This window comes from Nyctereutes procyonoides, unplaced genomic scaffold (genome assembly GCF_905146905.1).
Source record: "Nyctereutes procyonoides isolate TBG_1078 unplaced genomic scaffold, NYPRO_anot_genome, whole genome shotgun sequence".
In the NCBI taxonomy this organism is placed as follows: Eukaryota; Metazoa; Chordata; class Mammalia; order Carnivora; family Canidae; genus Nyctereutes; species Nyctereutes procyonoides.
In genome coordinates, this window is record NW_026575126.1 from 38,783,696 (window position 1) to 38,808,821 (window position 25,126).

The following is a 25,126-nucleotide window of genomic DNA, read 5'->3' on the forward strand; positions in this document are numbered from 1 at the left end:
GTTCCCACCGCCCCGGCCCGCGCGCCGCCGCCGCCGCCGCGGAGACTCACGTGTTCTCTCGGAGAAGAAGAACGAGGCCGTGCGGAGGGAGTATTTATCCTACGTCAAGTACCGCGAGATCTCGGGTGCCCCGCCCCGAGCGCGAGCCTATAAGAGCGGTGGAGGCGCACCCCCACGCCCCCTGGCCGGCTCTGCGTGTGCCTGCGCACGTTGGTTCTGCTCTCCTGCTCCCCGGTGCCGCCGCGGCCCGGCTGCGCGCGCTGCAGGTAGGCCCGCGCCTCGCCGCGTCCCCCTGCGGCAGTCGACGGGTCGGCGTTGGTTGAAAATCACCTGCGGCCCTGCCCGTGGACGCGGGTGAGATTCGGCGCCCAGAGCCACCGGGGGCCTCAGCTCACCGCCCACTGGTCCGTGTGGAGAGGTGAAACCCAGGCCCCGACAAGCGCCCCGCCGCCCCAGGCCGCAGGTGCTCTGGCCCTTGATCCCTAACCTCTGACTCCTGACCCCGTGTTCTGTCCGCAGGACGCAGACGCCCCGGAGCGCGGCGGGAGGGGGCTCTGCCCCGCACGCCCCGTGGAGCAGTCGGCCCGAGTCGGCGCGGGAGCCCCCCCCGCCCGCCTGGAGCGCGTCCATCCGTGCTGTGCCGTGGAGGACAGACCCTGAGGGCACGGCCTCCTGCCACCTCCCCAGCTCCGCCAGCCGGGCTCCCGCGGGTCGGCCGGCCCAGGTCCCACACCGCACAGCTTCCACAGTAGCAGGTCAGGTACCTTTGCGCTTGAGGGGACTTGGGCGGGGCACCGAGCCACCCGCAGGTGCGAATGTGAAGCAGGGCGGCCTCCAGGAGGAGCCCCGCCGCTAAACGTCAGTTACCGACCCCGACGGGGAAGGATGTGCGACTTCCTCGGGCAACTCCGCCCGTGAGAAGCCGCCCTCACCCTGAACTCTCGCTCAGAAAAATCCCTCCCGATTTTCTCCGCGAAATAAAATTTCTTTCCTTTGTTTGCTGGGCTTGCTTACGGTTTTGCCATAGCTTGCACGCCCTGAATTACAATTGTGTTATTCCCAAATAAACCTGTTTTGGCCAGTGAAATAACTTTTATTTTCAAAATTAATACAAGCGTGAGAGCGTAAGATTGCCGACTCATAGGTTTTCTTTTTTTGTTTTTAAGGTTTTATTTATTTATTCATAGAGATGCAGAGAGAGTAGCAGAGACACAGACAGAGGGAGAAGGCTCCATGCAGAGAGCCCGATGCGGAACTCGATCCAGGGTCTCCAGGATCACACCCTGGGCTGCAGGCGGCACTAAACCGCTGTGCCACGGGGGCTGCCCCGACTCATAGGTTTTCATCGGCCCCCCTGTTGCTCTCAGGAGGGAGGTGGGGTCTTCAGGATTTGGTGAGCGCGCTGCTCTTGCTACTGAACCTCCAGTTCTGGTTATGTGCCTCAAGTGTGGAACCATGCTGGCTTCTCAGGTTGCAGCTGATGTCCCCAGATGGGCAGGGCCTACCTGTTCTGGAAGGCTTTCCCACACACCACCACTACTATCGTGGTACCACAGGTTGCGTGGGAATCTGGTCCTCCCTTCCCTCCTGATCGGTACTCTGGAGCCAGTTCTACGAGTTTTAGATCCTGAGAGACCTGATGGTGGGTCTATGTCAAAAGTCCCAAGGCTCTTAGAGATAATGCTTGGGCAGCATTATTTGAGGAGGGAGAAGGAAGGATTCCCACATTCTGCCAGGGCCTCAGCTTTGGGGAAACAGCCACCAGAAGTTTGGTTTTTCAGCCTCGTGCTGCCTGGGGATCAGGTGTCCCCACTGCTGAGACAGGCTTCAGGGACCTGCCCAGGTCCAGACTACCTATTTCTCAACTATGAGCAAGGGCCAGATGTTATAGGATCCCAGTAAGCCCTGGGCCAGGGCCATGATTGGCCTGAGTTGGACAATGCCACTGTGATGTCGGGCTGCTCCTGCTGTGAAATAGAGGCTCCTGAGCCCTGGGGGTCAGTGGAGCTGCCATCCAGACATAGATCATGGTGAGCCTCTGGCCTTTAAATGTGTTCCTTGTTTAAGACCTGCCCAGAACTGACCCCATTCTCACTCTGAGAAAGGGTGAACAGTGGATTACAAGGTCCCAAACAGACAAAGGAAACCCACCTTTCCAAGGGCTCTGACCTGGAGTTAGGCCAAAATTGGCTTCCCCTGCTGGGGATTGGTAGTCATGGAGGGCCCTGACCCTCACAGCTGTCCCTTCATAGTGGGTCCTGACCCAGCACTCCACTTGGGGCTCTCATACGGCCAACCTCCCCATCCTGGGTTTCCCTCTGGGTATGCGGGTGGATACTGGTCCGCCAGGCCCTGATTTTGGCCTGGCCTTTGCAGAGTGGCGGATATGATCTCAACCTCTTCGCCAGCCCTCCTGATTGCAACTTCCTATGTTCCGTGTGCCACGGAGTTCTCAAGAGACCAGTGAGGTTGCCATGCAGCCACATCTTCTGCAAGAAATGCATCCTCCGGTGGCTAGCCAGGTGCTAGTGGGCACTCAAGTGGCTGGGAGGACGGGCAAGGCTGTGGCCATTCTTGGGGCCCAGAACAGAGAGGAAGGTCTGCCAAGCATTAGGTCATAATGGCCTTAAGAGCTGCCAAATCTAGGACCCTAAAATCTGTGTGTCCCCGCACCGAGTGGTATTTACAGCCCGTGGCCCCAGCTTCAGAGCTGAGTTCCCCATGAAGTCCTCAGGCCTATTTGGGCCTGAGAGAAGGGACCACCTGGGAAGGCATGTTGCTGCTACTTGGTTCCTACCAGCTCCCAACACTCCCCCTGCTCCTGCCTCCTAGACAGAAGACCTGTCCATGCTGCAGGAAAGAAGTGAAACGGAAAAAGATGGTCCATGTAAATAAACTCCGGAGGACCATTGGCCGCCTGGAAGTCAAGGTAGCTTGAAGCCCTTACTCCCAGCATCCTTCTCGCTCCTGCCAGGGGAGGGACAGAGCCAGGAGAGAGGGTAAGGAGCATCCTATCCTCAGAATTGAGGGTTTCTGCTCCAGCGACAGACTGCAGCCCTGAGGTCATCAGTCCTGCCTGAGTTTGAGTCCCCCTCTCTACCACTTCTTTGCTGTGTGACTTTGGGCAAATTATTTAACCTGAGCCCCTGGGGCCGCAGTTGTAAAATGGGGATTATACAAGAGTTTTAGAGGATGAAATGTCTGCTGTGCTGGCCATCACTACAGCCCCCTAATAGATGAAGATTAGGGGAAAACAAAACAAAACAAAAAAGCATGTCACTAGAACTGCGAGAGCAGGCCAGCCCTGTGCCCCTGCTCTCAGGGGTCTAGAGTCTCCCCACCTCCAAACAATTGTCCAACTCTTTACCCTCCACATCACTGATGCCTAGGCCTTGGCAGGCTCTCAAATCAGGAACACCACGGGGGATTCTGTGTAAGGTAGGCTGCTATGTCCGGCCTGGTTGGGCTCACGTGGTGCTCTCCCCTACCCCCAGTGCAAGAACGCGGAAGCTGGCTGCTCGGTGACGTGCCCCCTGGCCCATCGAAGGGGGCATCAGGACTCATGCCCGTTCGAGCTGATGGCCTGCCCCCACGAGGGCTGCACGGCACGGGTGCTGCGTGGGGCCCTGGCCGAGCACCGGCAGCACTGCCCACACGGGGCCCAGGAGCGCTGCCCGCTGGGCTGCGGGGCCACCCTGGGGCCCGTGGAGCGTGCGCGCCACAACTGCTACCGCGAGCTGCGCGAGGCCTGGAGCTGGCGGCAGGAGCGCAGCCGGACCCTGGTGCTGGGCCTGCTGCGGCGCATGCGCGAAGTGCACCGCACGGCCAATCTCGTCCGCAGACAGCTGGCCCAGCTCGGAGGCTTCCTGGAGGAGGAAGACGCGATGCTTGTGGGCGCCCCGCAAGGGGAGGCCGAGGCCACTCCAGAAGGCAGCATGGGGGCCGAGATGTGAGGGGCCCAGGGCCAAGGGACCTTGTAAATAGAAGGGTGAATAAACGCAGAGCCCAGGCCTGGGCCGCCCTGCCACCGTGTGCTTGCCGGCCGCCCCCTTCCAGGCAGCACCGCCTTACCCACGCGGGGCACTGGCCTCTCCGGCCTGGAAGGCTCTCCTTGCTCTCCGTTGGCCTCAGACGCCTCTTCCCCGCAGAGGATTTCCCCGACGCTCCTACCGCTCTACCAACCTCCCAGCCAGTCTCACGGCCGAGCCCTGAGCTCAGCAAGCCTCCCAGGGGCTTCCCAGTATCCCGACCTCCTGCTCTGTGCGGCCACGGGGGCCCCGCCTCCCTCACTCAGGTGCCCCCTGTCCTCGCCGCCGCCCCATCCGTCCGCGTCTCCAGCACTAACCACTGCGCCTCCTATCGCTCCTGGCCCGCCGTCCCGCCCCGACCACCTGCTCTCCTCCCTCGTACCTCCCAGACACCTAGAACAGTGCTTTGCACAGAGCATGTGATCAATCAATGCCGAGGGCCTCTGAAGTGACCGGGCCTAGTCATTTACCGGCGGTGCATCCCACACGGGACCCTGAGCACCCGGCGTCCCCAAATCCCAGAATGCCGAGGGGCAAGAGTCCCCGGATGACCTTAGTAAACATTTCCCACGACTCCTTTTTACAATTTCCACTAAAAGGCAAACAGCGGGCCAGCCCCGTGACCCGCAGGCCGCCGCCGCCTCAGCCCCAGCCGCCTCCACGCCGCCTCGCCCCCGTCCCTCCCGGCCTGCGGCACCTCTGCCAGCTTCGCTCCCCGGCTCAGCAGCTACCGCCCACAGCCAAGATGGCGGCGCGCGCGGCGCTGATGCCGTCACAGGAGCCGTGGGCGGTGACGTCACCGCAGCGCGCCGGCAGTGGGGAGCGGCGCGCCGGTGCGCTCACGAGGCGGCGGCGGCGGCGGCGTCATGGCGGAGCCCGTGGCCGGAGTGGGCCGCTTCAAGGCCAAGTGAGCTGCGGCGTCGGCGCCGCCCGGGGAGGCGGCGGGGTTGGCAGCCCGAGAGGCCCGGCAGCGGGCGTCCGTTCGGTCTGCGGAGACGCGCGGAAGTCGGGGGCTGCGTTGTTCCCACGTTAGGAGCCGGTTCGGGAGGCGTGGATGTAAAGTTCCGGAGGAGCAAGGGGCGGGCTGAGCGGCAGCGGAGCCGGTGCAGGACCGCGGCGGGGCGCCCCGGTCGCCGGTGCCGGGAGGAGAGCCCGTCGGGGCAGGCGGCCCGGGCTGGGCGGGTCGGCCGTGCCTCGGGCCCCGAGGGCTGGGCCGCTCCTGCGGCGGGCACGGCTGCCGGGCGGTCCCGGGCCGGGATGGAGCGCGGTCCGCTGGAGTGAGCGAGCGAGCGCGTCGTTTCGTCAGTGCCGGCGGGGAAGCCCCGGGCGCAGAGCGCGTCTATGCGGTGTCACCGGGGTCCGCTGCTGGGAGCTTCCCCGGTGGGGTCAGGCCGGCATCAGGGAGGTCCGGGAAGAGAGGCCGAGCCCCTAGCGGGCAGCAGCCATGTGACGCCGCACGTCAGCGGAGGCTTGTGCAAGCCAGGGGCTTGGAAACCGGAGCGGAGGGCAGGGGAGGGGAGGGGAGGGACTTAAAGCAGGCAGGGATGCAAACTGGTGGCGAGGCTGGACCAGCTGTCCAGATGGGAGTGCGGTGGCCTGGACCAGCCGAGAGGGCAGGGCCGGGGCCAGCTGGAGGCTGCAGGAATGACGGCGGCTTGGGGAGAGGGAGGAAGGAGCTAGGGTGCGGAGGCGGCAGGCTGCACCTAGGAAGGAAGCTGCCGAGGGCGGGTGGTGGTCTGGGCCTGTACCCGGAGCTGGCCTCCCACCGCCAGCAGGGGGTCCCCGAGGCTGGCCTATCCGCTGGGGAACCCAGGAGGACTGCGCTGTTGCCCTGCCTTAGGACCTGCTGTGGGTCCCCTCTACAGCCCGGCGTCCTCTGCGTCGTCGGGACCAATACCCGCCTCACAGCGCTGCTGATAGAGGAGATGACAGTGAGAAGAGCCATCTCCAATCTCCTGCATCCCCGGCGCTGCCTGGGAACTCCTCAAGGGCAGGGGCCTTTGGAGTTGACCTCTGGGGGAGCACCCAGCCCCAAGCTGGGCACGGAGACTGAGGAGTGAGGGACTCACTCTCTCCCCTGTTCTCTCTCTCTAGCTATGCTGTCGAGCGCAAGATGGAGCCTTTCTACAAGGGCGGGAAGGTGCAGGTACCAGCCCAGGGACGGGCAGAGGGGTGGGGCGGGCAGGGGCTGCAGAAGCTTATCTTGGCTGAGACCCTTCTGTCACCAGCTGGACCAGACCGGGCAGCATGTCTTCTGCGTTTGTGGTACCAAAGTCAACGTCTTGGATGTGGCCTCCGGGGCCGTACTGCGGAGCCTGGAACAGGTGAGGGTGGGGAGAGCCAGGGCAGGGGACTGGTGTGGGGGACAGCCCATTGTCATGTGCTCTGTTTGCTCTCACCTCCAGGAGGACCAGGAGGACATCACTGCTTTTGAACTCAGCCCTGACGACCAGGTAGACAGGGCAGGGACGGGAGGTGGGCACCCAAACATCGAGGCGTTGAGGACGTGTGACCATGCTCCCAGCCTCCCAGCTGAATTGCATCTTCTCCAGGTGCTGGTAACAGCCACCCGGGCGCTGCTTCTAGCTCAGTGGGCCTGGCGAGAGGGCAGCATCACCCGCCTGTGGAAGGCGATACACACAGCACCTGTGGCCACCATGGCCTTTGACCCCACTTCCACCCTGCTGGCCACAGGTAGGGCCCTGGGTGGGTGGCTGGGCCACGTGGAGGGCACACAGTCGGGGTGTTCAGGAACACTAACCACTTCACTGCAAACACATTCCCCAGGTGGCTGTGATGGGGCAGTGCGTGTGTGGGACATCGTGCGGCACTACGGGACACACCACTTTCGGGGCTCGCCGGGTGTCGTACAGTGAGTAAGAAGGTGGCAGGGGGTGGGCGGGGCGTCACGCCCAGGGCAGCACAACTTACCTGTCCCACCCGCCCTGCCTGCAGCTTGGTGACCTTCCACCCGGACCCCGCCCGTCTGCTGCTCTTTTCCTCTGCTGCAGATGCCACCATCCGCATGTGGTCGCTACAGGATCAGTCGTGCCTGGCCGTGATGACTGCCCACTACAGTGCTGTCACCTCGTTGACCTTTAGTGCTGATGGCCACACCATGCTTAGGTCAGTGGCCAGCCACCCAGGCCGAGGCAGGAAGGGGAGGGCTCCCGCTGAGTCTGAGAACTGAGGTGGCTCTTTCCCCTCCCAGCTCGGGCCGCGACAAGATCTGCGTCATCTGGGACCTGCAGAGCCACCAGGCCACGAGGACTGTGCCAGTGTTTGAGGTAGGAACGCCAGGGGGCCAGGCCAGTCAAGTGGGCAGGGAGAGAGTGGGGCTGCTGCCTCCAACTTGCTTATCCTCAGAGTGTGGAAGCCGCGGTGCTGTTGCCAGAGGAGCCGGTGCCTAAACTGGGTGTGAAGTCCAAGGGCCTGCACTTCCTGACAGCCGGAGATCAAGGTGTGTATGTTTAGCCCAGGGTGGGCAGCAGGGGCTGGGGGAGGTCCATGGACTTCAGTCCCAGCAGCCCGTGTCCCCACACAGGCCTGCTGCGTGTGTGGGAGGCAGCCTCTGGCCAGTGTGTATACGCACAACCACAGCCGCCGGGCCCCAGGCAGGAGCTGACCCACTGCATGCTGGCCCAGTCTGCCGGCCTGCTCCTCAGCGTCACCACCGACCACAACCTGCTGCTCTACGAGGCATGCTCCCTGCAGCTGCAGAAACAGGTGAGCACTGCCCCTGCTTGGCCCCAAGCCTGGGAGTACACCTGTCCACTCATGCAGGCTCTGGCTTGTGTCCCTCCTGCTCCTGCCCCCAGTTTGCCGGCTACAGTGAGGAGGTGTTAGATGTCCGGTTTCTTGGACCCGAGGACTCCCACATTGTCGTGGCCTCCAACAGCCCCAGCCTGAAAGTGTTTGAGCTGCAGACAATGACCTGCCAGATTCTCCACGGCCACACGGGTGAGGGCACTGAGCTGATGGCTGCAGCACTCTGCCCTGGGCTGGAATGCTGTCCTCTACCATAACTGACGGCCGTTTCCTCTCTGCTTCCTCCCAGATATTGTCCTGGCCTTGGATGTTTTCAGGAAGGGGCGGCTCTTTGCCAGCTGTGCCAAGGTGAGGCATCTCGAGAGGCAGGGAGGTATGGGTGTGAGTGGTGATACCCAGCCCAGTCTCCGCCCTCACTCCTTTCATTCCCAGGATCAGAGCATCTGTATCTGGAGGATGAACAAGGCTGGCAGGGTGGCCTGTGTGGCTCAGGGCTCCGGGCACACACACAGTGTGGGCACTATCTGCTGTTCTAGGTAGGGGATCAAGGGCTGGAGTCCGCAGTGTTGCAGAGGCCTGGGCCCTGCTAGTAGGATTACTCAGGGAGGTGTGGAGGGGAGGCCTCAGCTTGGGTCTTTGAAGCTGTAGACTAGGGGTGTGTGCCAGAGTGGGCACAGGATACCCCCTACTGCTGTTGGTGATGGAGACTCTCAGAACTGGTCTTGGGGCTGGGGGAATGAAAGGGCAGGAAGAATGACACTGAACAAAGCTGAAGTAGGAAAAGACATTCTCTGCTGGGGAGGAGGGGGTGGGGGTCTGATGACCACATCACCAGGTATGGTGAGCCAAGGGCAGGTGGTGGAGGCTTGAGTGGACCAGTGGCCCCAGAGGTCCATGGGGGTGACACAAGCTGTGTTCTGGAACAGTCCCTCTGGTTGGGACCATTGTGCTGCGGGTGCGGGGTCTGATGTCCTGGCAGACAGGGCTGGTGGGGCTCAGCAGGTGTCTCCCCTACCCTAAATCTGGCCTCAGGCTAAAGGAGACCTTTCTGGTGACGGGCAGCCAGGACTGTACTGTGAAGCTGTGGCCCATCCCTGAAGCCCTGCTGTCTAAGGGCACAGCCCCAGACAGCGGTCCTGTCCTCCTGCAAGCTCAGGCCACACAGCGCTGCCATGACAAGGTGATGGCACAGGGTACAGAGGGCAGGGGTGTGGCAGGGCTCTTGCTGGGATGGGGATCTGAGCTGCCACCTGCTCCCATCACCAGGACATCAACAGCGTGGCTGTTGCCCCCAACGACAAGCTGCTGGCCACAGGCTCACAGGACCGCACAGCCAAGCTCTGGGCTTTGCCACATTGCCAGCTGCTGGGCGTCTTTTCAGGCCACCGGCGTGGCCTCTGGTGTGTCCAGTTCTCCCCCATGGACCAGGTGCTGGCCACAGCCTCTGCCGATGGCACCATCAAGCTCTGGGCACTGCAGGACTTCAGCTGCCTCAAGGTAAGCTGCCCCGCCCCGCGCCCCTCCCCCTGCAGGCCCAGCCCACCACCCCGTGTTGTCTCATCGTCCCCCACCATCCTGCAGACATTCGAGGGACACGATGCTTCCGTGCTGAAGGTGGTCTTTGTGAGCTGCGGTACACAGCTGCTGTCCAGGTGGGTGGCCGAGGGCGGAGGTCGGGATGGGCTACAGGACCGGCCTGGCACTCAGCCCCTCCCCTTCCCAAACCCAGCGGCTCTGATGGTCTCGTGAAGCTCTGGACCATCAAAAACAACGAGTGTGTGAAGACTCTGGACGCCCATGAGGACAAGGTCTGGGGGCTGCACTGTAGCCGGCTGGACGATCGTGCCCTCACAGGTGCTAGTGACTCCTGCGTCATCCTCTGGAAGGTGTGGAGGTGTGGGGTGCGTGGGGAGTGGGCGGGCTGCATCAGGGTGCCCATCTGACCTCACCCTGACCCCAGGATGTGACCGAGGAGGAGCAGTCTGAAGAGCAGGCCAGGCGGGAGGAAGAGGTGGTCAAGTAAGTGTGGGGTCCCTACCCAGGCCTCTGGAGCACCACCCACGTGCCTACTATGTCCCATGCGTCACACCCTGGGAGCAGGTTCCACAGGGATCACCTCTGTTTTATGGCGTGGAGAAACTGAGGCTGGGGGCAGGAACACAGCTCACCGCCAGTGGACGCTTAGTGCCGGGCTGCCGACTCCTGAGCCAGCCCTCTGATGGCTTTGCTTCACCCCCAGCCACGTCCCCCAGTGACCCTGTCCCTGCTCCTCCCCCACCAGGAAGCAGGAACTAGACAACCTACTCCATGAGAAACGGTACCTGCGGGCCCTGGGCTTGGCCATCTCCCTGGACCGGCCCCACACTGTGCTGACTGTCATCCAGGGTCAGTGCTGCCTGGGGCTCTGTCAGGGGGGCGGTCTCAGGTCCATGCTGTGCCCTTGCCTGGGGCTCATCTGCCTCCCTCCACCCCCCAGCCATCCGGAGGGACCCTGAGGCATGCGAGAAGCTGGGAGCCACGGTGTTGCGGCTGCGGCGAGATCAGAAAGGTGTGGGGCCGGTGGGCAGGCTGGGCAGTGAGCCGGGTGAGCAGGGTGGGCAGGGCCGCCGCCAGGCAGGTCTGACCATGTGTCGTCCCCACCCCCGCCAGAGGCCCTGCTGCGCTTCTGTGTCACGTGGAACACCAACTCCAGGCACTGCCACGAAGCGCAGGCTGTGCTGGGGGTGCTCCTGCGGCACGAGGCCCCAGAAGAGCTCCTGGCGTACCCAGGCATGCAGGCCTCACTGGAGGCTCTACTGCCTTACACTGGTATGTGGGCTCGGCCCCGGGGGCGGGAGCATCCCCATCAGCCTCCGTGGAGCCCCTGATGTCCCTGTGTCCTCCTGCAGAGAGGCATTTTCAGCGGCTCAGCCGGACCCTGCAGGCAGCCACCTTCCTGGACTTCCTGTGGCACAACATGAAGCTGCCCACCCTCCCTACAGCTCCCTCTGTGGCTCCCTCAGCTCTCTGAAACATGCAGAAAGATGTTTTTCTCTCCTGATTCCTTGTGTCTTGGCTTTGTTTCACCCCGGCCTGCCCCCGCCCAGCCCCGCCACACCTTCGCCCTGGCCTTCTCAGCACAGACACGGGGTGTGCCTCAGTCAGAGGGGCTTTACTCAGGAAGCGGGAGTGTGTGCTTTCCTGGCCCTGCTGTCCAGAGGGTGTCACCCTCCGACACTCCTCCCCCAGCCTCACTGGCATCCGTCGCCCCTGGGGGCTGGAGCTCCTGGCCTGCCCTCGGGGGGTACTTGCTGGCCAGGGCCCTGCGGGTGACCGAGCAGCAGCGGCTGCGAATGGCACTCAGCGGGGGGCGGGCGGGCACTGAGGGGGAAAGGGTTGTGGCCTGGCAGCCTTCAGGGGTGCGCTGGGCCTCTCCACCCCTGTCCTCGCTGTCGGCCTCGTGGTGGAGCCCTGGTCCACTCAGGAGTGCACCCAGCCCCTCGGGTTGCAGCAGCACAGCGGGCAGGAGGCCAGAGCGGCCACGGAACCTGCAACAGAACCTGCGATGAGAGCTGGGCTTGGCTGGCGCTGGCGCCCCTAAGCCGCACCCAAGCTCCTCCCCCTGCTCACCTGCAGAGCCACCAGCCTCGATCAGAAGTTTCCAGCACGCTCACCCGTGCCCCTGCAGGCACTGACAGCTCATCTGCGTGGATGCTCTCATAGGCTTGGGAAGCACAGAACTGGGACCCTGGGAGTTGGCATTTGGGGGTCACTGCAGGGCCTCAGAACCCAGGGCCCCACCTCTCCATCCCCTCCTTTATTGAGTCACACTGTCCGGGATTCCCCTGATGATGGAGACCAATCCACTGGGGCTCCCCTCACTATGGGGGCCACAGCACCCACGGAGCCCCAGGTCGAGTGCTGGCTCGGGTCTCCGATGGCCCGGCTTCGCCAAGCACTGCCCAGGGGTGTGGTGCCCGTTTGGTTTGGGGCACGGGCAGTCTCCTACCACTACTACGTAGGGTCGTCCTTTCTCGGCCTGGGGCTGCTTCCTCTAGGTAGGGAGCAGGAAACCACGCCATTTGCTGCTCTTCATTTGCCACCAGCCACCAGCCTAGGCGCAAGAGGTGGGCAGAGGTTGAGACCCCCTAAGCCCCTCGGGCTCTGGGAGCAGATGGGCGAGCTCTCAGTCCTGTGCAGCCCCACCTGACGGGTGTCGCAGCAGCACGTCTAGGACCTCCTGGGCCCGTGCATGGAAAGGCCAACCCTGCGTGTCCTGGGTGCTGAAGGGCTGCAGGCAGCGCAGGCTCTGAGCCTCCAGGCTACGGATGGCAGGGCTGTGTGGCGGGCGGCAGTGGGGCTCTTCAGGAGTGGGCAGGATCACCAGACTGGAAGGGGGGTGGGTGAGAGTGCCGGGTCGTCCCACCCTTCCGGCGGCTGCCTCCCCACCTCGCCCCTCCCCTGGCCTCCAAGGGCTTTCCCGGGCAGGGAACCAGGGGCGAGTGGGGTACCTGCCAGGTGGTAGCACCGGCTCCAGGTCCACGGGTTGCGGCTCAAAGAAGCGGGTGAGCACCGCGCTCCGGGACAGCTGCTCTGCTGCGGCCAGCAGCGCCCGAGTGTAGGTGTCCAGCAGCCGCAGGCGCGCCAGGCCACGGCCCGTGCGCCCCCCGCGCACCAACAGCGATGTGTCTATGGGCACGATGGGCTCGATCTGGGGGTCCCCGGGCCGCTGGCACCCCTGCCCCTCCCAGGTCCCCGCGGGCTCCCGCAGCGGCCTCACCGGGGAGCTTGGGGAGAATGCGGTCGGATCTGCGCAGCAGGCCCGCCTCCACCGGGAACGCCTCCTTGAGGGTCTTCTAAGGAAGAACCGGCGAATCCGCCTCAGTCCAGCGGTTCCCTCGGGAGGGGGAGGGGGAGGGTTCCTCGCGGGGATGGGGGTCATAGGGGCGGGGATCCTCATGGGCACGAGGCCACCGCCTAGGCAGGGTCGGTGCTGGGCCTCGGGGGACGGGGTTTGCCACAGGCTCACTCACATGGAGCTCCTTGAACTCAGCCCAGCTCCTTCGCACGAAGGTGTCGCTGCCGTCCGACCAGCACACGGAGAAGGCGAACGTCTGTTGGGAGAAAGGTTGGGGGCGCCTTGGAGGGGCCGGGCCAGGAGTTGCCTCCCTCCTCCTTGTGGCTGGCAGGGACCCCGTGCCATCCTACCTGAAGCCGCCCTGTCTGCACCAGGGCCGCTGCGCGCACGGACACCAGGTGCCGAGAGCCTGCCATCACCGCCTCACAGCTCGCGGTCCTGGGCTTCTGGAACTGCCCAGCTGCGACCAAGGGGCCCACTGCGTGCGGCTCACCAGGAGGGAGGGCTCCCAGGCTCCCGGAATTCCCCAGGTGCTCCCCCGCCCTGCCCTTGGGTCTCTCCCAGCTTCCTCACTGTGCCCAAAGCAGATCCGCCTAGAGGGACAGGAACACAGGGCACGGCAGGGGGGGGCGGGGGCCGACTCTGTCTGGCATGAGTCTGGCCCCTGGGAGGAGGAGGAAAAGGAAGGGCCATCAAAGTGCCGCAGCCTGGCCTGGCTCTCCCATGCCCTGTGTGAGACAGGTTGAGCCTCCCCAAGGTGTGCCTCTGCTCTGCCTCCCAACTCACCTGGGCAGCTGCCGGCCCTTGTCATCCGGAGTCAAGGACCCAGTACTAAAGGCTTTATGTACTTTGGCTTAATACTCACATCGGAGGAAAGGTCTCTCAGTGTTCCCAAGTCACAGAGGAGGAAATTTACATGAAATGGATAATTCAGGCTTTTCTGGATATGTTGGGGAGAGTGGACCTCACAGGCTCTCCTCCCCTGTGGTGGGGAGACCTGGAGCAGGACCAGGAGGATCCCTGTCTGCAGTCACAGGCGTGTGGTGTGTGTGTGGGGGTTGGTGACTAGGACTGTTTTGAGAGCTGCCCCTGTATTCATGATTTACCACAATTTACCCTGAACACAGCCTCTGAGATGAGGAGTGACCATGCCCCCACTAACAGGGCTGAAGTAGGGGTAGATCCTACAGTCCCCACAGGTGTGCTTAGGTGCCCCCACCTCTGGGCTGCTTCCTGGAGTGGAGGGCCTCCAGAGCTCCACCCAAGCCTGCTCTCCGTTGGCTCTTCCTGCTTTTGGGGCCACTGGCTCTTTGTTGGGATTCCTGCCCCAAGTCGTCCAGGGAGGGGTTAGCCTCTAGGTCACTCCCCCGAAAATCACCCTGGCCTGGACAAAGGGCCTTTGTGGATCTGTCCCTCCAGTGGCTCTCTAACCTTCCCTGCGCACGGCCCAGGCGATGAACTCCTGCTGACAGAGGCCTCAATTGCAGGGTGCCTTTAGCCCAGCTGTCACACTCTCCCCAACCTCCGTGGGGCCATGCTGAGGGGCTGGCCCGGCCAGCTGCAGGGGGGGCAGACACTTCTCCCCTGGAAGACACAGAGAAGCTGGGGCCTTCTAGAAGGGCACTGAGGCCCCCTCCCCACCCCATCCAACAGCCCCTGTTCACACCCCCAGCAACACTGGCTCCTTTCCCTCCTGTGCCTCTCCAGGGCCCCCAGCCTCACCTGGCCCGTGGACACCTGCCCCCCCTTCCCCGCCCGAGCTCCTCACTAGCTCCTGTGAAATCTGCTCAATTCCCAGCTCCCATGGCAGCGACAAGGCCCTGCATGTGCTCCCACCCACCTTTAGATCTCTCCTCCCACCACCTTCCCCAGGTCCTGTGCCACTGGCTTCTGCCCATGCCCACCTCCAGCCTTGGCCTTGACGGCCTTCCTCCACTGAGTCCTCATCCTTCAGGCCTCTGCCTAAGTGTCACTCCTCAAGGAGGCCTCCGGGATTAGCCACTCCCTGTTCGTGGTCCCCACAAGAGCTTGTCAGTGGACGTGTTACTGTGACTCCCTTGTTTCTTTTTTTTTTTTTTAAGATTTTATTTTATTTATTCATTCATGAGACACACAGAGAGAGGCAGAGACACAGGCCGAGGGAGAAGCAGGCTCCCTGCGGAGAGCCCGACGTGGGACTCAGTCCTAGGTCTCCAGGGTCACGCCCTGAGCCAAAGGCAGGTGCTCAACCGCTGAGCCTCCCGGGCGCCCCGACTCTCCCCGCTGACCACTGGACAGTGAGCCGGGGGGTCAGGGACGGATCTCGGGCCCCGCCCTGCCCAGCGCCGGGGCCAGGACTTGGAACAGAGCAGACGCCGCACAGACAGGTGCAGGTAACGCAGGAGCGCGCGGAGGCTGAGGCCGCTCCCGACAGGGACGTGGACAGCGCCCCCAGGCAGCCCCGGGAGCCCCGCCCCGCGGCCCCGGCGCCCGTAGCCATGGCGCCCGTTGCCCGGGCCGACCCGGGGGACCCAGGCCCCCGGCGCGCCGCGCTCTGTGCGCTCACCGCGCCGCCCCGCGTTGCCGAGGCGCCCGTCGGCCGACCGCAGGGCGCGCCCCGCCGAGGGCACAGAGCCTGGCCACGGGCACGCGGGGCGGTCGGAGCGGAGCGATGGGGGCGTCCCGGGCCGCAACACGGACTTCGCCCCGGCCGCAGCCGGAGTCCACGGCGCGGCCGCGGCGCGGCTTCCACAACACGCTGCTCTTCTACTGGAGGAAGCGGGAGCGCCGCCACGGACGACGCAAGCCGGGCTCGGGACGCGGACCGAAGCCCGGGGGCCCTGCCAGGACCCGGGTCGCCAGCCCCGCGCCCGCGCCCGCCCGCACCCCGGCCTCGGGCTCGGCCGCCTCTCCCGCGCGCTCCGCGAGCCCCGGCCCCGGCCCCGCCCCCCCTCCGGCTCCCGGCCCCGCCCCCAGCCCCGTCCCCAGCTCCAGCCCGGCCTCCGCGCCTGCGCCTGCGCCCTTGCCCGGCTCCTGTGGCCGCGCCCTGGCGGCGGCGCGCGCGCTGGCCTGGAGGCCGACTTGGAGGCCCCTCTGGAGGCCCATCTGGCCCGGCAGGCCTTGCGCGGGCAACATGGCGGCGCCCGGCGAGCGGAGCCGCTCCGGCGGTGGGAGCCTCTTCTCCTTCCTGCCCGGCGGCGCGCACTCGGAGGTGATGGACGACCTGGTAACGGACGCGCGCGGCCGGGGCGCGGGGCGGAGAGATGCGGCCGCCGCCGCCTCGGCCCCGGCGCCGACCCCCGAGCCCCAGGTCGCCGAGGACCCTTCCCGGAGGCGGCCCTGCCGGGCCTGCGTGGACTTCAAGACGTGGATGCGGACGCAGCAGAAGGTCAGATGCCCCCGGGGTCGCGCCCGGGCGGGGCGGGGGAGCCGCGTGGGCGTCGGGCCCCGGACAAGACCTGCCCTGACCCTTGGTCGGCCTCCGCCCGCAGCGGGACGGCAAGTTCAGGGAGGATTGTCCTGAGGATCGCGAGGAACTGGGCCGCCACAGCTGGGCTGTCCTGCACACCCTGGCCGCCTACTACCCCGATCTGCCCACCCCAGAACAGCAGCGAGACATGACCCAGTTCATACATTTATTTTCCAAGTTTTACCCGTGCGAGGAGTGTGCCGAAGACATCCGGAAGAGGTGAGTGTGTCTACCTTGCCTGTCGGCGGCGGAGCTGTCCCACCTGGAGCCTGGGGCCCCTGCTGATGTCATAAAGGGGCAGCGGTGGCCACGGCTTGGCTTGCCCAGAGCAGGGGCCAGCTAAGCCGGCTCCTTTCCCCAGAGGCCCAGCTGCCTGGGGCTGCTGCTGAGGGCAGCTGCTGAGCACTGCTGCTGTCGCAGCCAGAAGGCTCCTGGTGGGGCTTCATGTACAGAGGGCCCTGCTTGGAACTCCTAGGGGCTCGGGCAGGTGGATGAGTCCACTTTGCCTGACTTCTATAGCAGGACTGCTGCATGTAAGGCTTGAGAACCCACTGCTTTTGCTCCCAGGAGCCACCTTTCCTTCACTGGGGAGCGCAAGAGCTGTTATTTGGCACCCACAGGTGTTTCTGGCCTGGATGCGGGGCCTGGGGCAGCCCTTGCCATTTGAACCTGGGCAGTTAGAACAGGTCTCTTGCTAGGCTGAGGCCCAAGGGCCCCAGGTGCTAGCAACAGGTCTGGTTTCCAGTTATGCCTTTGTGCTGGCACCACCCCTTTCATACACTGCCCGGGGCCAGGGATGCTGGGGTGAGGCTTCCTGATTGTTATGAGGTTGTAAAGTTGCATGAGGTTGTAAAGTTGCATGACGAGTGCCTTAATGTCTTGGGTTCGCCGAGTTCCATAGATAAGGGGTTGAGCAGGCCTAGGAGTGGGCCAGTGGTGGACAGAGCAGGATCAGGCCTGTTCGGGGCATGCCTACCTCTCAGAGCATGAGGGGGCTCATGGGTGTAGCTGGCAGCAATACCCAAGCTCTCCTCCCTGGATCCAGCAGGCAAGGAGCTGATGGGGTAGGGGCAGTGGGGCCACTGCCTGTCCCCATCGTCACATGCTTCCCTTACACAGGATATGCAGGAACCAGCCGGACACGCGCACTCGGGCCTGCTTGACCCAGTGGCTGTGCCGCCTGCACAATGAAGTGAACCGCAAACTAGGCAAACCGGACTTCGACTGCTCACAAGTGGACGAGCGCTGGCGCGATGGCTGGAAGGATGGCTCCTGTGACTAGATAGTGGCTGGCAGAGCTGTGGGACAGCAGCCCGGGCCTGCGGGCAGCCTGGCCAGAGGGGGATGGGGCACTCATTAAAGTGCATCAGAGCCAGAGCCTGTTGTGTCTCAGTTGGATCGTCCCCAGAGACTGCTCGTGGGGCCCTTTCCTCTTAGGTTTGTAGTCAGAGCAGCGGTGCCTGCTGCAGACACCTCGACGGCCCTTCCTCAGCCAAGGCCCCGCGCGGCTGTAGGTGAACGAGAGGGAGCAGCCCAGGCTGTGCCTTATGTTTGGGATGTGGTGTCCTGCTCACCCCACACCCCGGTGCCCGCTTCTCTACACAGGAATGTGACAGGCCTGCTAGGGCTCCCTGTCCTGCTCCTTGATGTAGGCCATTGTCTCCCAGCCATGACCGTGTAGCAAGGGCCGGCTGCAGTGACTGTAACTCTATAGGCTGTGTGCTGTTTGCAGTTCAGAAAAGAGGTCTGGGGGTTGAGCTCTCCTCCCTGCTCGGTGTCTACAAGGAAAGCACAGGCAGGCTGCTTCTCTGACGGTCCACCAACGCTGCTGCCCGCCTCCCATCCAGCACATACCTGTACCAGGCCTGTCAAGAGGCTTTGTGGGACCAATCTCAGAGCTTGAAACCAAAATAAAATGATGGAGGAGTGGCCGAGGGCGTGGCTTCGGTGTGTTTTGTGTCAAACTTGCGGAGGTGGACAGGGCTTGCCCTTGCTGCTCCAGGCAACGGCTTCCAAGTTCTGCTCCATAGGAGGAGGGCAAGGTCCCAGTGCAGAGGCAACCTGGGAAGTCCCAGGAACAGCAAGGAAGCCGAGTGCTGGAGCTAAGGGAGGGTCAGAGGTGAGTGGGAGGTCAGATGGTACATAGTCTTCAAGTGACCCACAAGGACTTTGTTTTAATACCTACCTCCTGTGGCAGGAAAGTCGTGGAGGATTTGGAGTAAAGGAATGGCAAGATGACTTCCGGGAGGGACACCTGGGGGGCTCAGCGGTTGAGCGCCTCCCTTTGGTCCAGGGCATGATCCCAGGGTCCTGGGATCAAGTCCCGTATCGGGCTCCTTTCAGGGAGCCTGTTTCTCCCTCTGCCTGTGTCTCTGCCTCTCTCTGTGTCTCTCGTGAATAAATACAATCTTAAAAAAAAAAAAAAAAATGACTTCTGGCAGGTTCCTCTGGCTCCTGAGCTAGGATGAGGCAGGAATGGGTGAGAGCAGGGAGAGCAGGCACCCTGTGGCAGCTGAGTGGGGAGCTTGCCCCAGGGTGGGTCAGAGCAGAGCTGCCAAGAGAAAGAAGCCAGAGTTGACCATGGGGTTCAGGCCCTAGTAGCAGGAGGATGCTCTCCGTCCCCTGGAGAACGCTGTAGGTGGAGTGGGCATAGGGCTGACCTGCCTCCAGCTTTTGGGCCTTCCCAGATCTGCTCAGCCACACCTGTTCCCAGGCTGGGCTCCCAGCCGGAATGGCCCAGCAACTGTACGTATGCCCCATCGACGGTTCCTTGGCACCTTCACCCAACTGGTGCCGCAGCGGTTCTGACTTCAGCAGGGCCTTCCCAGAGGAGGAAGTGATGCAGAGATTGGAGGCAGGGAGCAGCCAGCAGAGAATTGTTCCTCTCCACCCTCTCTTGATGGACTGTGCCCAACATGTGGCCTTCTGGTCTCTCCCAAGTCACTTGCTAGTGGGAGAATCAGCCAGCTTCTCTAGGGAAGCTGTGGTTGGCCCAGGAACACCGCCTGGATATGCTTTCCCTCCTGCCCTCCCTCATTTCCCTCTTTCCCTTAACTCTGGCTTTCTGGTTGTTTCACCCGCCCTCCCCCTTCCCCCCCAATCCAGGCTAAGTCAAGCGGGACTGTAGTCTGAGATGAGGTTTTTGGCTCAAGCTGTCAGCATGCAGACCAAGGGCGTGCGCCAAGAGGAAGGAGAAAAGCCCCAGGATCATGCCCTGGGGCCTCCAAAGTTTAGAGATTACAGGAGCTCACAGGTTGGACCAGAAGAGAGAACCCCAAAAGGGTAGTGAGAAAGGGCCGGTGACATAGGGACGTGAAGAGAGGGTGACTTCCAGAAGCATTTCCAGGAGCGTGGGAGCAACAGAATTACCCCTGGGACTAAAGGGGCAGTGGATGCTGCTGAGGACAGGCTGGGAGCTATTCCAACAGACGAGGGTGACAGCCTGGATGCACAGTGTCCTGGCCTCGGGAGTGGCACCTCTGGCCACACCTGCCCTGAGACAGGTTCACGGGGTGGACCAGGCATCACCTTCCGTCCCAGCTCTTCACTCCCCAGTGTGATGGAAGAACTTGGCCAGCTGCCTATTCGTGGAATGAAGACCTGGTAATAACAATCCCTACCTTCCACGGGGGGGTGGCGAAGTGCCTGGCACTGCAAACTCCCAACAATTGCAAAGTTTTCTGTCAATGCCCTGGACAGAAACAGCAGTCATCCGGGACTCTGCCAGGCTGGCCAGGAAGGAGCACGAGGGAGGGACCCTCTAACTTGGGCTGGGGGATCTGCAGAACAGACTCAGTGGGGCCCCAGCTTGGCCAAACGCCACATCATCTCTCCAGCTTCTTCCCACCCCTGGCCCCAAAGCAAACGGGCCGGAAACAAGTCCGCTGGGGAGACCCCGGAGTGTGAAGGCTGAGTGAGCGCCCTTGGAATGACCGAGAGTAAGCGGCAGAGATGTCCCTACCCCCCCATGCTGGTCTGCGGGCCCAGGCCTCCGGGACAAGGGCCTGGGGGGCTGGGGGGCAGAGGCCTTCCCCGCCCTGTCAGGGAGGCTAGAACCCTCTGCAGGAGAGGCCGGCGGCACGGAGGGGGGTCACAGGGAAGGGCCCAGTAGCCGCTCTCCGGTCCGAGGGAGTCGGGTTCCCGTCCCCCGAGGGTGGCGGTGCGGCTCCGTCACCCGTTCGCTCCGCGGAGGGCCCGGCGCGGAGGGGCGGGGCGGGCCGGTCGGGGTCCCGGGGCTGTAGCGGGGCGGAGCGCAGGGGCCCGGGGGGGGGGGGGGCGGTGCAGGCGGGGGGCGACGGGGCCGCGGGCTCAGCCCCGCTCCAGCAGGTGGGGGGGGGCGGGCCCTGCGCCGCGCGGACCAGTGGGCGGGGGGCACCGGCTCGGCCCCGCCCCGCGCGCCCCCGCCGCGGTCGGCGCGCGCTCTCGGGCGGCAGCGGCGGCGACAGCGGCGGCTCCGGCAGCACCCGGCGGCCTCGGGCGGGGCCGGACAGACAGACAGACAGACAGAGGGCGCCGGGGGCGCGCGTCCCTCCTGGGCTGGCCATGGAGGGAGCCTCGTTCGGCGCGGGCCGCGCGGGGGCCGCCCTGGACCCCGTGAGCTTCGCGCGGCGGCCCCAGACCCTGCTGCGGGTCGCCTCCTGGGTGAGTGGCCCCGGCCCCCGCCGCGCCCCCCTCGCCCCCGCCGCCCCTCGCCCCCGCCGCCCCTCGCCCCTGCCGCCCCTCGCCCCCATCCTCGCCCCCATCCAGGTCCCCGCCGGCCCCTCCCCCGCCGGCCGCAGGTTGGGGTGACGTCACCGGGCAGGGCGCGCCCACCTGCGGAGGGGGGGGCCGACGGCGCCCGCCGGGACCTTGAGAGGTCACCGGCCGCCGCCCCCGCCTCCAGTCCCCCCGAGGTCTGACGCAGCCCCCTGCCTCGCTGCGTCTTTCCTGTTCTCACGACCTGGAAGCGGACACAGGGGCGGGGACGCGAGTGGGCTCGAGCTCTGCGCCGCAGCACGCGGAGGGGCCGTGGGAGCCGAGGGGAGCGGGCGGCGCTTACACCGGCTTCTCCCGCACACACGTCCTCCAGGCTCCTTCCAAGGGAGCTGGCCCTTTCCCAGGCCTTCCAGTTGCAGTTGTGTTTGGGGGTTGGGGGTGCCCTGGGATCCCCTGGGCGGGGCAGCAAGAAGGGGCTCTGCACTGGGAGGGCTGCCTGGGGGAGGTGCGGGAGGGCCAGATTTGGGGACAGCCCAGACGACTGGGGCATCCCTAGGCCAGGTGGACAGCTCCTCCTTCCCCCCTCTCCAGGCAGGAGAGGAGGTGGGTGACGGAGTCTGGGTTTTATTGGTGTCCGCGGGACCTACTCCCTGGTCTTCAGGAGAGAGATGCCCAGGGTGGGGCGATTAGGAAGTAGGAACCCTGTGTTCTGGTGCCAGCTCCGCTCCGACCTGTGGACCACTCTGGGCGGACATGTCCATGCCCTGCACCTGGGCTTCCCTCTGACACCATCTCAAGGAGCTGGAGAGGGAGAGGAGAGAAATGAAATTGAAACTGGAGGTCTTTTTTTAGAAACACGGGGCTGCCCAGAGTTGAAGGAGCAGCATCTGGTTTAAAATGATTGTGGTCCAGAAGCGCCTGGTTGGCTCAGTCTTTCGAGCACGGGACTCAGGGTCATGAGTTCAAGCCCCACATTGGGCACGGAGCCTACTTTAAAAAAAAATAAATAAAGTGTAAAGTGACTGTGTTGCACCATTTACCTGCCTTCCACCCCTTGTGGTAAGGGGATGCTGAAGGTGACTGAACCCCGGAGGTCAACAGTATCACCTTTCTTTTTTTTTTTAATTAATTAATGTATTTATTAGAGAGGGAGAAAGAGAGCGGGGAGGGCAGAGGGAGAGTGAAAATTTTGAGCAGACTCCCTGCTGAGCTGAGCTGAGCACGGAGCCCTACTCTGGGCTTGATCCCATGACCCACAGGATGACGACCTGATCCGACATCATGAGTCAGGCCCTCAACTGACTGAGCCACCCAGGTGCCCCAACAGTATCACCCTCTGAGCCCAAACACTTATGGTGCGACACTCAGTCGCTTGGGCTGTTATCCCTTGGGTGCTGGGTGGGCATTATTTTCCTGGCCCCAATACTGCATGCATTGTACTTGGCATGTTAGGAAGCAGGGCCCCACAGCTCCCAGGTGCTAGGGGTGGGTTCGGTGCCGGGCCTGGGAGACAGCTGTGCCACTGCGCTGGCTCTGCTCCCCCTGTGCTCTGGCCCCCTCTTCTCCGCCCCTCCTCCCACAGCGCCACCCGCTGGAGCCTAGAATCACTGGTCCAGGTGAAGCCGCGTGTTCCTACTTCTGGAGGGGCCCCCGCACAGGACCAGTGACCCAGTTTGAATGTCAACCCCGTCTTTTATCAGCCAAATGACTTCGCTAATTGGGACCCCACCTCCCCATCATAAAGGGGATCACACTGAGCCCTTGTGGTTTGGGGGAGGATTCTACGAGGAATGCGGGTAAAGAAGAGGTTTTAAGCATAGTGCTGGGCATAGTAGATACTCCATAGGACATGCAGTCCATAATTTTTAAATGCGCGGGGGAGGGACTGAGGGAGGGGTGCCCGAAGCCCCCGTCCACAGATGGGCCCCGCGCGGCCGGTAACGTGGAGACCGGCTGGAGGGCATGAGCACCGCGGTGGGTGACAGCGGGAAGGAGACCCCCGCGGGGCCCTGAGCGCCGCCCGCCGCCCGCAGGTGTTCTCCATCGCCGTCTTTGGGCCCATCGTCAACGAGGGCTACGTGAACACCGACAGCGGGCCCGAGCTGCGCTGCGTCTTCAACGGGAACGCGGGCGCCTGCCGCTTCGGCGTCGCGCTCGGCCTCGGGGCTTTCCTTGCCTGCGCCGCCTTCCTCCTGCTCGACGTGCGCTTCCAGCAGATCAGCAGCGTCCGCGACCGCCGCCGCGCGGTGCTGCTTGACCTGGGCTTCTCAGGTGGGCGGGGCGGGGCTTGCCGCGCGTGTGGAGGCGTGGCCTGCGGTGGGCGGGTTTTCTGGGCTCCGCGGGGGCGGGGCTTTGCCGCGCGGGGGGAGGGGCGGGGCTTTGCTGTGCGTGTGGAGGCGTGGCCGGCGGTGGGCGGGGTTTCTGGGCTCCGTGGGGGCAGCGCTTTGCCGAGCGAGGGGGGCGGGGAGGGGCGGGGCTTGCTGAGCGTGTGGGGGCGTGGCCGGCGGTGGGCGGGGCTTGCGCGGGGCCGTGGTCCGGGGCGGAGCCTCGGCGCGGGCTCCCCTGACCCCCGCCTGCCCGCAGGGCTCTGGTCCTTCCTGTGGTTCGTGGGCTTCTGCTTCCTCACCAACCAGTGGCAGCGCACGGCGCCCGGGCCCAGCACGCTGCAGGCGGGAGACGCGGCGCGGGCCGCCATCGCCTTCAGCTTCTTCTCCATCCTCAGCTGGGTGAGTGCGGCCGCGGGGCCGGGCCGGGGCGGGGTGGGCGGGGTCGGTGCTGGCTGACCCGGGCTCCCCATCAGGTGGCGCTCACTGTGAAGGCCCTGCAGCGGTTCCGCCTGGGCACGGACATGTCACTCTTTGCCACGGAGCAGCTGGGCACCGGGGCGGGTCAAGCCTACCCCGGCTACCCGGTGGGCAGCGGCGTGGAGGGGACGGAGACCTACCAGAGCCCTCCCTTCACCGAGACTCTGGACACCAGCCCCAAGGGGTACCAGGTGCCTGCCTACTAGTGGCCGGCAGGCCCCCACCAGGGTTCCACGGCTGCCACCAAGCCAGGGTCCAGGGTTTCCCGGGACCCCCCTCAGGTCCTCCTGGCCTAGCGCCAGGGACAGAGAGGGTGGCGCCACTGAGGGCCGTCTGGGGCCAAGAGAGGGTAGCCCCCAGGGTGCCTAGGCTGCCCCCCACCCCATGTTCCCCCTGTCCCTTTAGTCGCTGACCCCAGGCCTGAGGTCGGGATGTGCAACCCTGGACATGTGTCCTCCAGCCTAGTGGATCAGCCTGGGAGGGGGCCGTTTCCCTGGTGAGCCAGCTAGCCTGTGGCTCACCTGTCCACCCTGGGGTTAGGGGTCTCGCTGCCCTCCGTAGCTAGGGTGGGGGCTGGCCCCGGGAGCACCGGCACTGTTCCCACCCCATGTCCCCCAGGGCCGTGACCGTCCCTGCTCATGTTGTGGCGGTTCACCCCGTGGGGCTGTGTGCACACTGTCCAGAGCCTCCAAGCGTTTGCTGTCACAGGCTCACTAGAGTAGCCTGGTCCCGTTGATGTTGTGATTGTGGTCAGGTCTTCGGGCTTCACCTCATAGTTCCCTGCAAGCAGCCCCGCTGTCCGTGGCCCCTGCTCCTGTCCTGACTTGCCTAGGCCCAGGAGCCTGCCCGGGTGTGGGCACTTTTGGCTAGGAAGGCACAACATGGCTGCATACAGGCCTGGGCACCAGCCCTCTCCACCCCAGCAAGAAGGTCTTGTCCAAGGGAGGCTTAGGACACCTGGGGGCCTGGCAAAACAGGCCCCTCACAAGGAAGGAGGCCTGAGGTTGCACATGCCCACCATGCCCTGGACATGGCCCATCTGTGCAATCCCTTTTTCCCTTGGCTTCCTGGACCAGCCCCTCAGCACCCTGCCCTGCACTCCGTTTTAAGGTGCAGCCTGAGGTTGGGGTCCCTCTGTATAGCTGACTACTCATGCATTGCTCAAAGCTGGCTTTTCACATTCTGTCAATACCAAATGCGGTTGCCACCTTCCATTCTCGCAGACAGGCACCTCCCTGTGGAGTTGCAGTTGGGTGACAACCCTGTACATTGTAGCATAGATCAATTCTGTGTGGGTATTTAAGTGAACATGTTTACAATTTTTGTATATATGGATCTTTCTCTCCCTCTTCTGAAAGAGCAATCCGTGATTGTGTATCTTCAGTGTCCCATGTTTCAACTGCAACTTCTTTACAATAAAAGACTGTAAGTGAGTTTACCTGGCACAGACACTGCTTGCAGAGTTGTTTCTACCTTTGCCCCCGTGGGTGCCCAGAACCCAGGAAGGGGCAGCAGGTGGAGGCTGGGCTGATGCCCTTCTTCTGAG

The 25,126-nt window shown here is 64.0% G+C and overlaps 5 protein-coding genes, 1 long non-coding RNA gene and 1 other non-coding gene across 8 annotated transcripts; 6 read left to right on the forward strand and 1 right to left on the reverse strand.

Annotated features, from left to right (window-relative positions):
- Positions 1-75: 75 nt before the first annotated feature.
- Positions 76-996, forward strand: LOC129519721 (uncharacterized). Its single transcript, XR_008666434.1, has 2 exons — positions 76-266; positions 520-996. It is a non-coding gene; the product is annotated as an uncharacterized LOC129519721 (long non-coding RNA).
- On the forward strand, positions 315-441 carry LOC129520359 (small nucleolar RNA ACA64). The gene has a single exon (XR_008666591.1). It is a non-coding gene; the product is annotated as a small nucleolar RNA ACA64 (small nucleolar RNA).
- A 220-nt stretch (positions 997-1,216) lies between the features above and the next one.
- On the forward strand, positions 1,217-4,069 carry RNF151 (ring finger protein 151; the record flags this gene model as incomplete). Its single annotated transcript, XM_055340549.1, has 4 exons — positions 1,217-1,393; positions 2,377-2,522; positions 2,833-2,929; positions 3,495-4,069. Coding segments are annotated over 4 exons (879 nt in total), but the record flags the coding sequence as incomplete, so codon positions are not given.
- A 760-nt stretch (positions 4,070-4,829) lies between these two features.
- Positions 4,830-10,836, forward strand: TBL3 (transducin beta like 3). The gene is made up of 22 exons (XM_055340546.1): positions 4,830-4,935; positions 6,123-6,174; positions 6,257-6,352; positions 6,434-6,481; positions 6,581-6,722; positions 6,816-6,900; positions 6,984-7,154; positions 7,240-7,315; positions 7,395-7,488; positions 7,573-7,754; positions 7,847-7,988; positions 8,086-8,144; positions 8,229-8,332; positions 8,829-8,976; positions 9,063-9,293; positions 9,378-9,448; positions 9,526-9,682; positions 9,757-9,815; positions 10,078-10,181; positions 10,273-10,344; positions 10,446-10,604; positions 10,685-10,836. Exons 1-22 carry the CDS (start codon positions 4,895-4,897, stop codon positions 10,804-10,806), a joined length of 2,415 nt encoding a protein of 804 aa, XP_055196521.1. The 5' UTR covers positions 4,830-4,894; the 3' UTR covers positions 10,807-10,836.
- A 111-nt stretch (positions 10,837-10,947) lies between these two features.
- On the reverse strand, positions 10,948-13,049 carry NOXO1 (NADPH oxidase organizer 1). Its single transcript, XM_055340662.1, has 8 exons — positions 12,984-13,049; positions 12,809-12,889; positions 12,556-12,631; positions 12,287-12,464; positions 11,982-12,163; positions 11,785-11,889; positions 11,406-11,523; positions 10,948-11,323 (listed from the first exon to the last, which is right to left on the reverse strand). The coding sequence occupies exons 1-8, from the start codon at positions 13,047-13,049 to the stop codon at positions 10,948-10,950; spliced, it is 1,182 nt and encodes a 393-aa protein (XP_055196637.1).
- A 2,598-nt stretch (positions 13,050-15,647) lies between these two features.
- GFER (growth factor, augmenter of liver regeneration) lies at positions 15,648-18,015 on the forward strand. The gene is made up of 3 exons (XM_055340551.1): positions 15,648-16,000; positions 16,104-16,300; positions 17,201-18,015. Exons 1-3 carry the CDS (start codon positions 15,746-15,748, stop codon positions 17,361-17,363), a joined length of 615 nt encoding a protein of 204 aa, XP_055196526.1. The 5' UTR covers positions 15,648-15,745; the 3' UTR covers positions 17,364-18,015.
- Positions 18,016-20,508: 2,493 nt separating this feature from the next.
- On the forward strand, positions 20,509-25,018 carry SYNGR3 (synaptogyrin 3). Of its 2 annotated transcripts, none has more exons than XM_055339323.1 (4): positions 20,509-20,722; positions 22,810-23,047; positions 23,360-23,502; positions 23,577-25,018. In XM_055339323.1, exons 1-4 carry the CDS (start codon positions 20,624-20,626, stop codon positions 23,784-23,786), a joined length of 690 nt encoding a protein of 229 aa, XP_055195298.1. In that variant the 5' UTR covers positions 20,509-20,623; the 3' UTR covers positions 23,787-25,018. The 2 variants fall into 2 exon arrangements, with proteins under 2 accessions (XP_055195298.1, XP_055195299.1); XM_055339324.1 differs by lacking the exon at positions 20,509-20,722 and adding an exon at positions 20,917-22,572.
- The last annotated feature ends 108 nt before the right edge of the window (positions 25,019-25,126 follow it).

Coding starts and splice junctions, on each gene's coding strand:
- GFER (XM_055340551.1), top strand. CDS start 15,746: ATGGCGGCGCCCGGCGAGCGGAGCCGCTCCGGCGGTGGGAGCCTCTTC. Junction 16,001..16,103: donor GGATGCGGACGCAGCAGAAG/GTCAGATGCCCC, acceptor CTCCGCCCGCAG/CGGGACGGCAAGTTCAGGGA. Junction 16,301..17,200: donor GCCGAAGACATCCGGAAGAG/GTGAGTGTGTCT, acceptor TCCCTTACACAG/GATATGCAGGAACCAGCCGG.
- SYNGR3 (XM_055339323.1), top strand. CDS start 20,624: ATGGAGGGAGCCTCGTTCGGCGCGGGCCGCGCGGGGGCCGCCCTGGAC. Junction 20,723..22,809: donor TGCTGCGGGTCGCCTCCTGG/GTGAGTGGCCCC, acceptor CGCCGCCCGCAG/GTGTTCTCCATCGCCGTCTT. Junction 23,048..23,359: donor GCTTGACCTGGGCTTCTCAG/GTGGGCGGGGCG, acceptor GCCTGCCCGCAG/GGCTCTGGTCCTTCCTGTGG.
- NOXO1 (XM_055340662.1), bottom strand. CDS start 13,049: ATGGCAGGCTCTCGGCACCTGGTGTCCGTGCGCGCAGCGGCCCTGGTG. Junction 12,632..12,808: donor CTGAGTTCAAGGAGCTCCAT/GTGAGTGAGCCT, acceptor GTTCTTCCTTAG/AAGACCCTCAAGGAGGCGTT. Junction 12,164..12,286: donor CCGGTGCTACCACCTGGCAG/GTACCCCACTCG, acceptor CCCCCCTTCCAG/TCTGGTGATCCTGCCCACTC.
- TBL3 (XM_055340546.1), top strand. CDS start 4,895: ATGGCGGAGCCCGTGGCCGGAGTGGGCCGCTTCAAGGCCAA. Junction 7,989..8,085: donor GATTCTCCACGGCCACACGG/GTGAGGGCACTG, acceptor GCTTCCTCCCAG/ATATTGTCCTGGCCTTGGAT. Junction 9,683..9,756: donor CCTGCGTCATCCTCTGGAAG/GTGTGGAGGTGT, acceptor CCCTGACCCCAG/GATGTGACCGAGGAGGAGCA.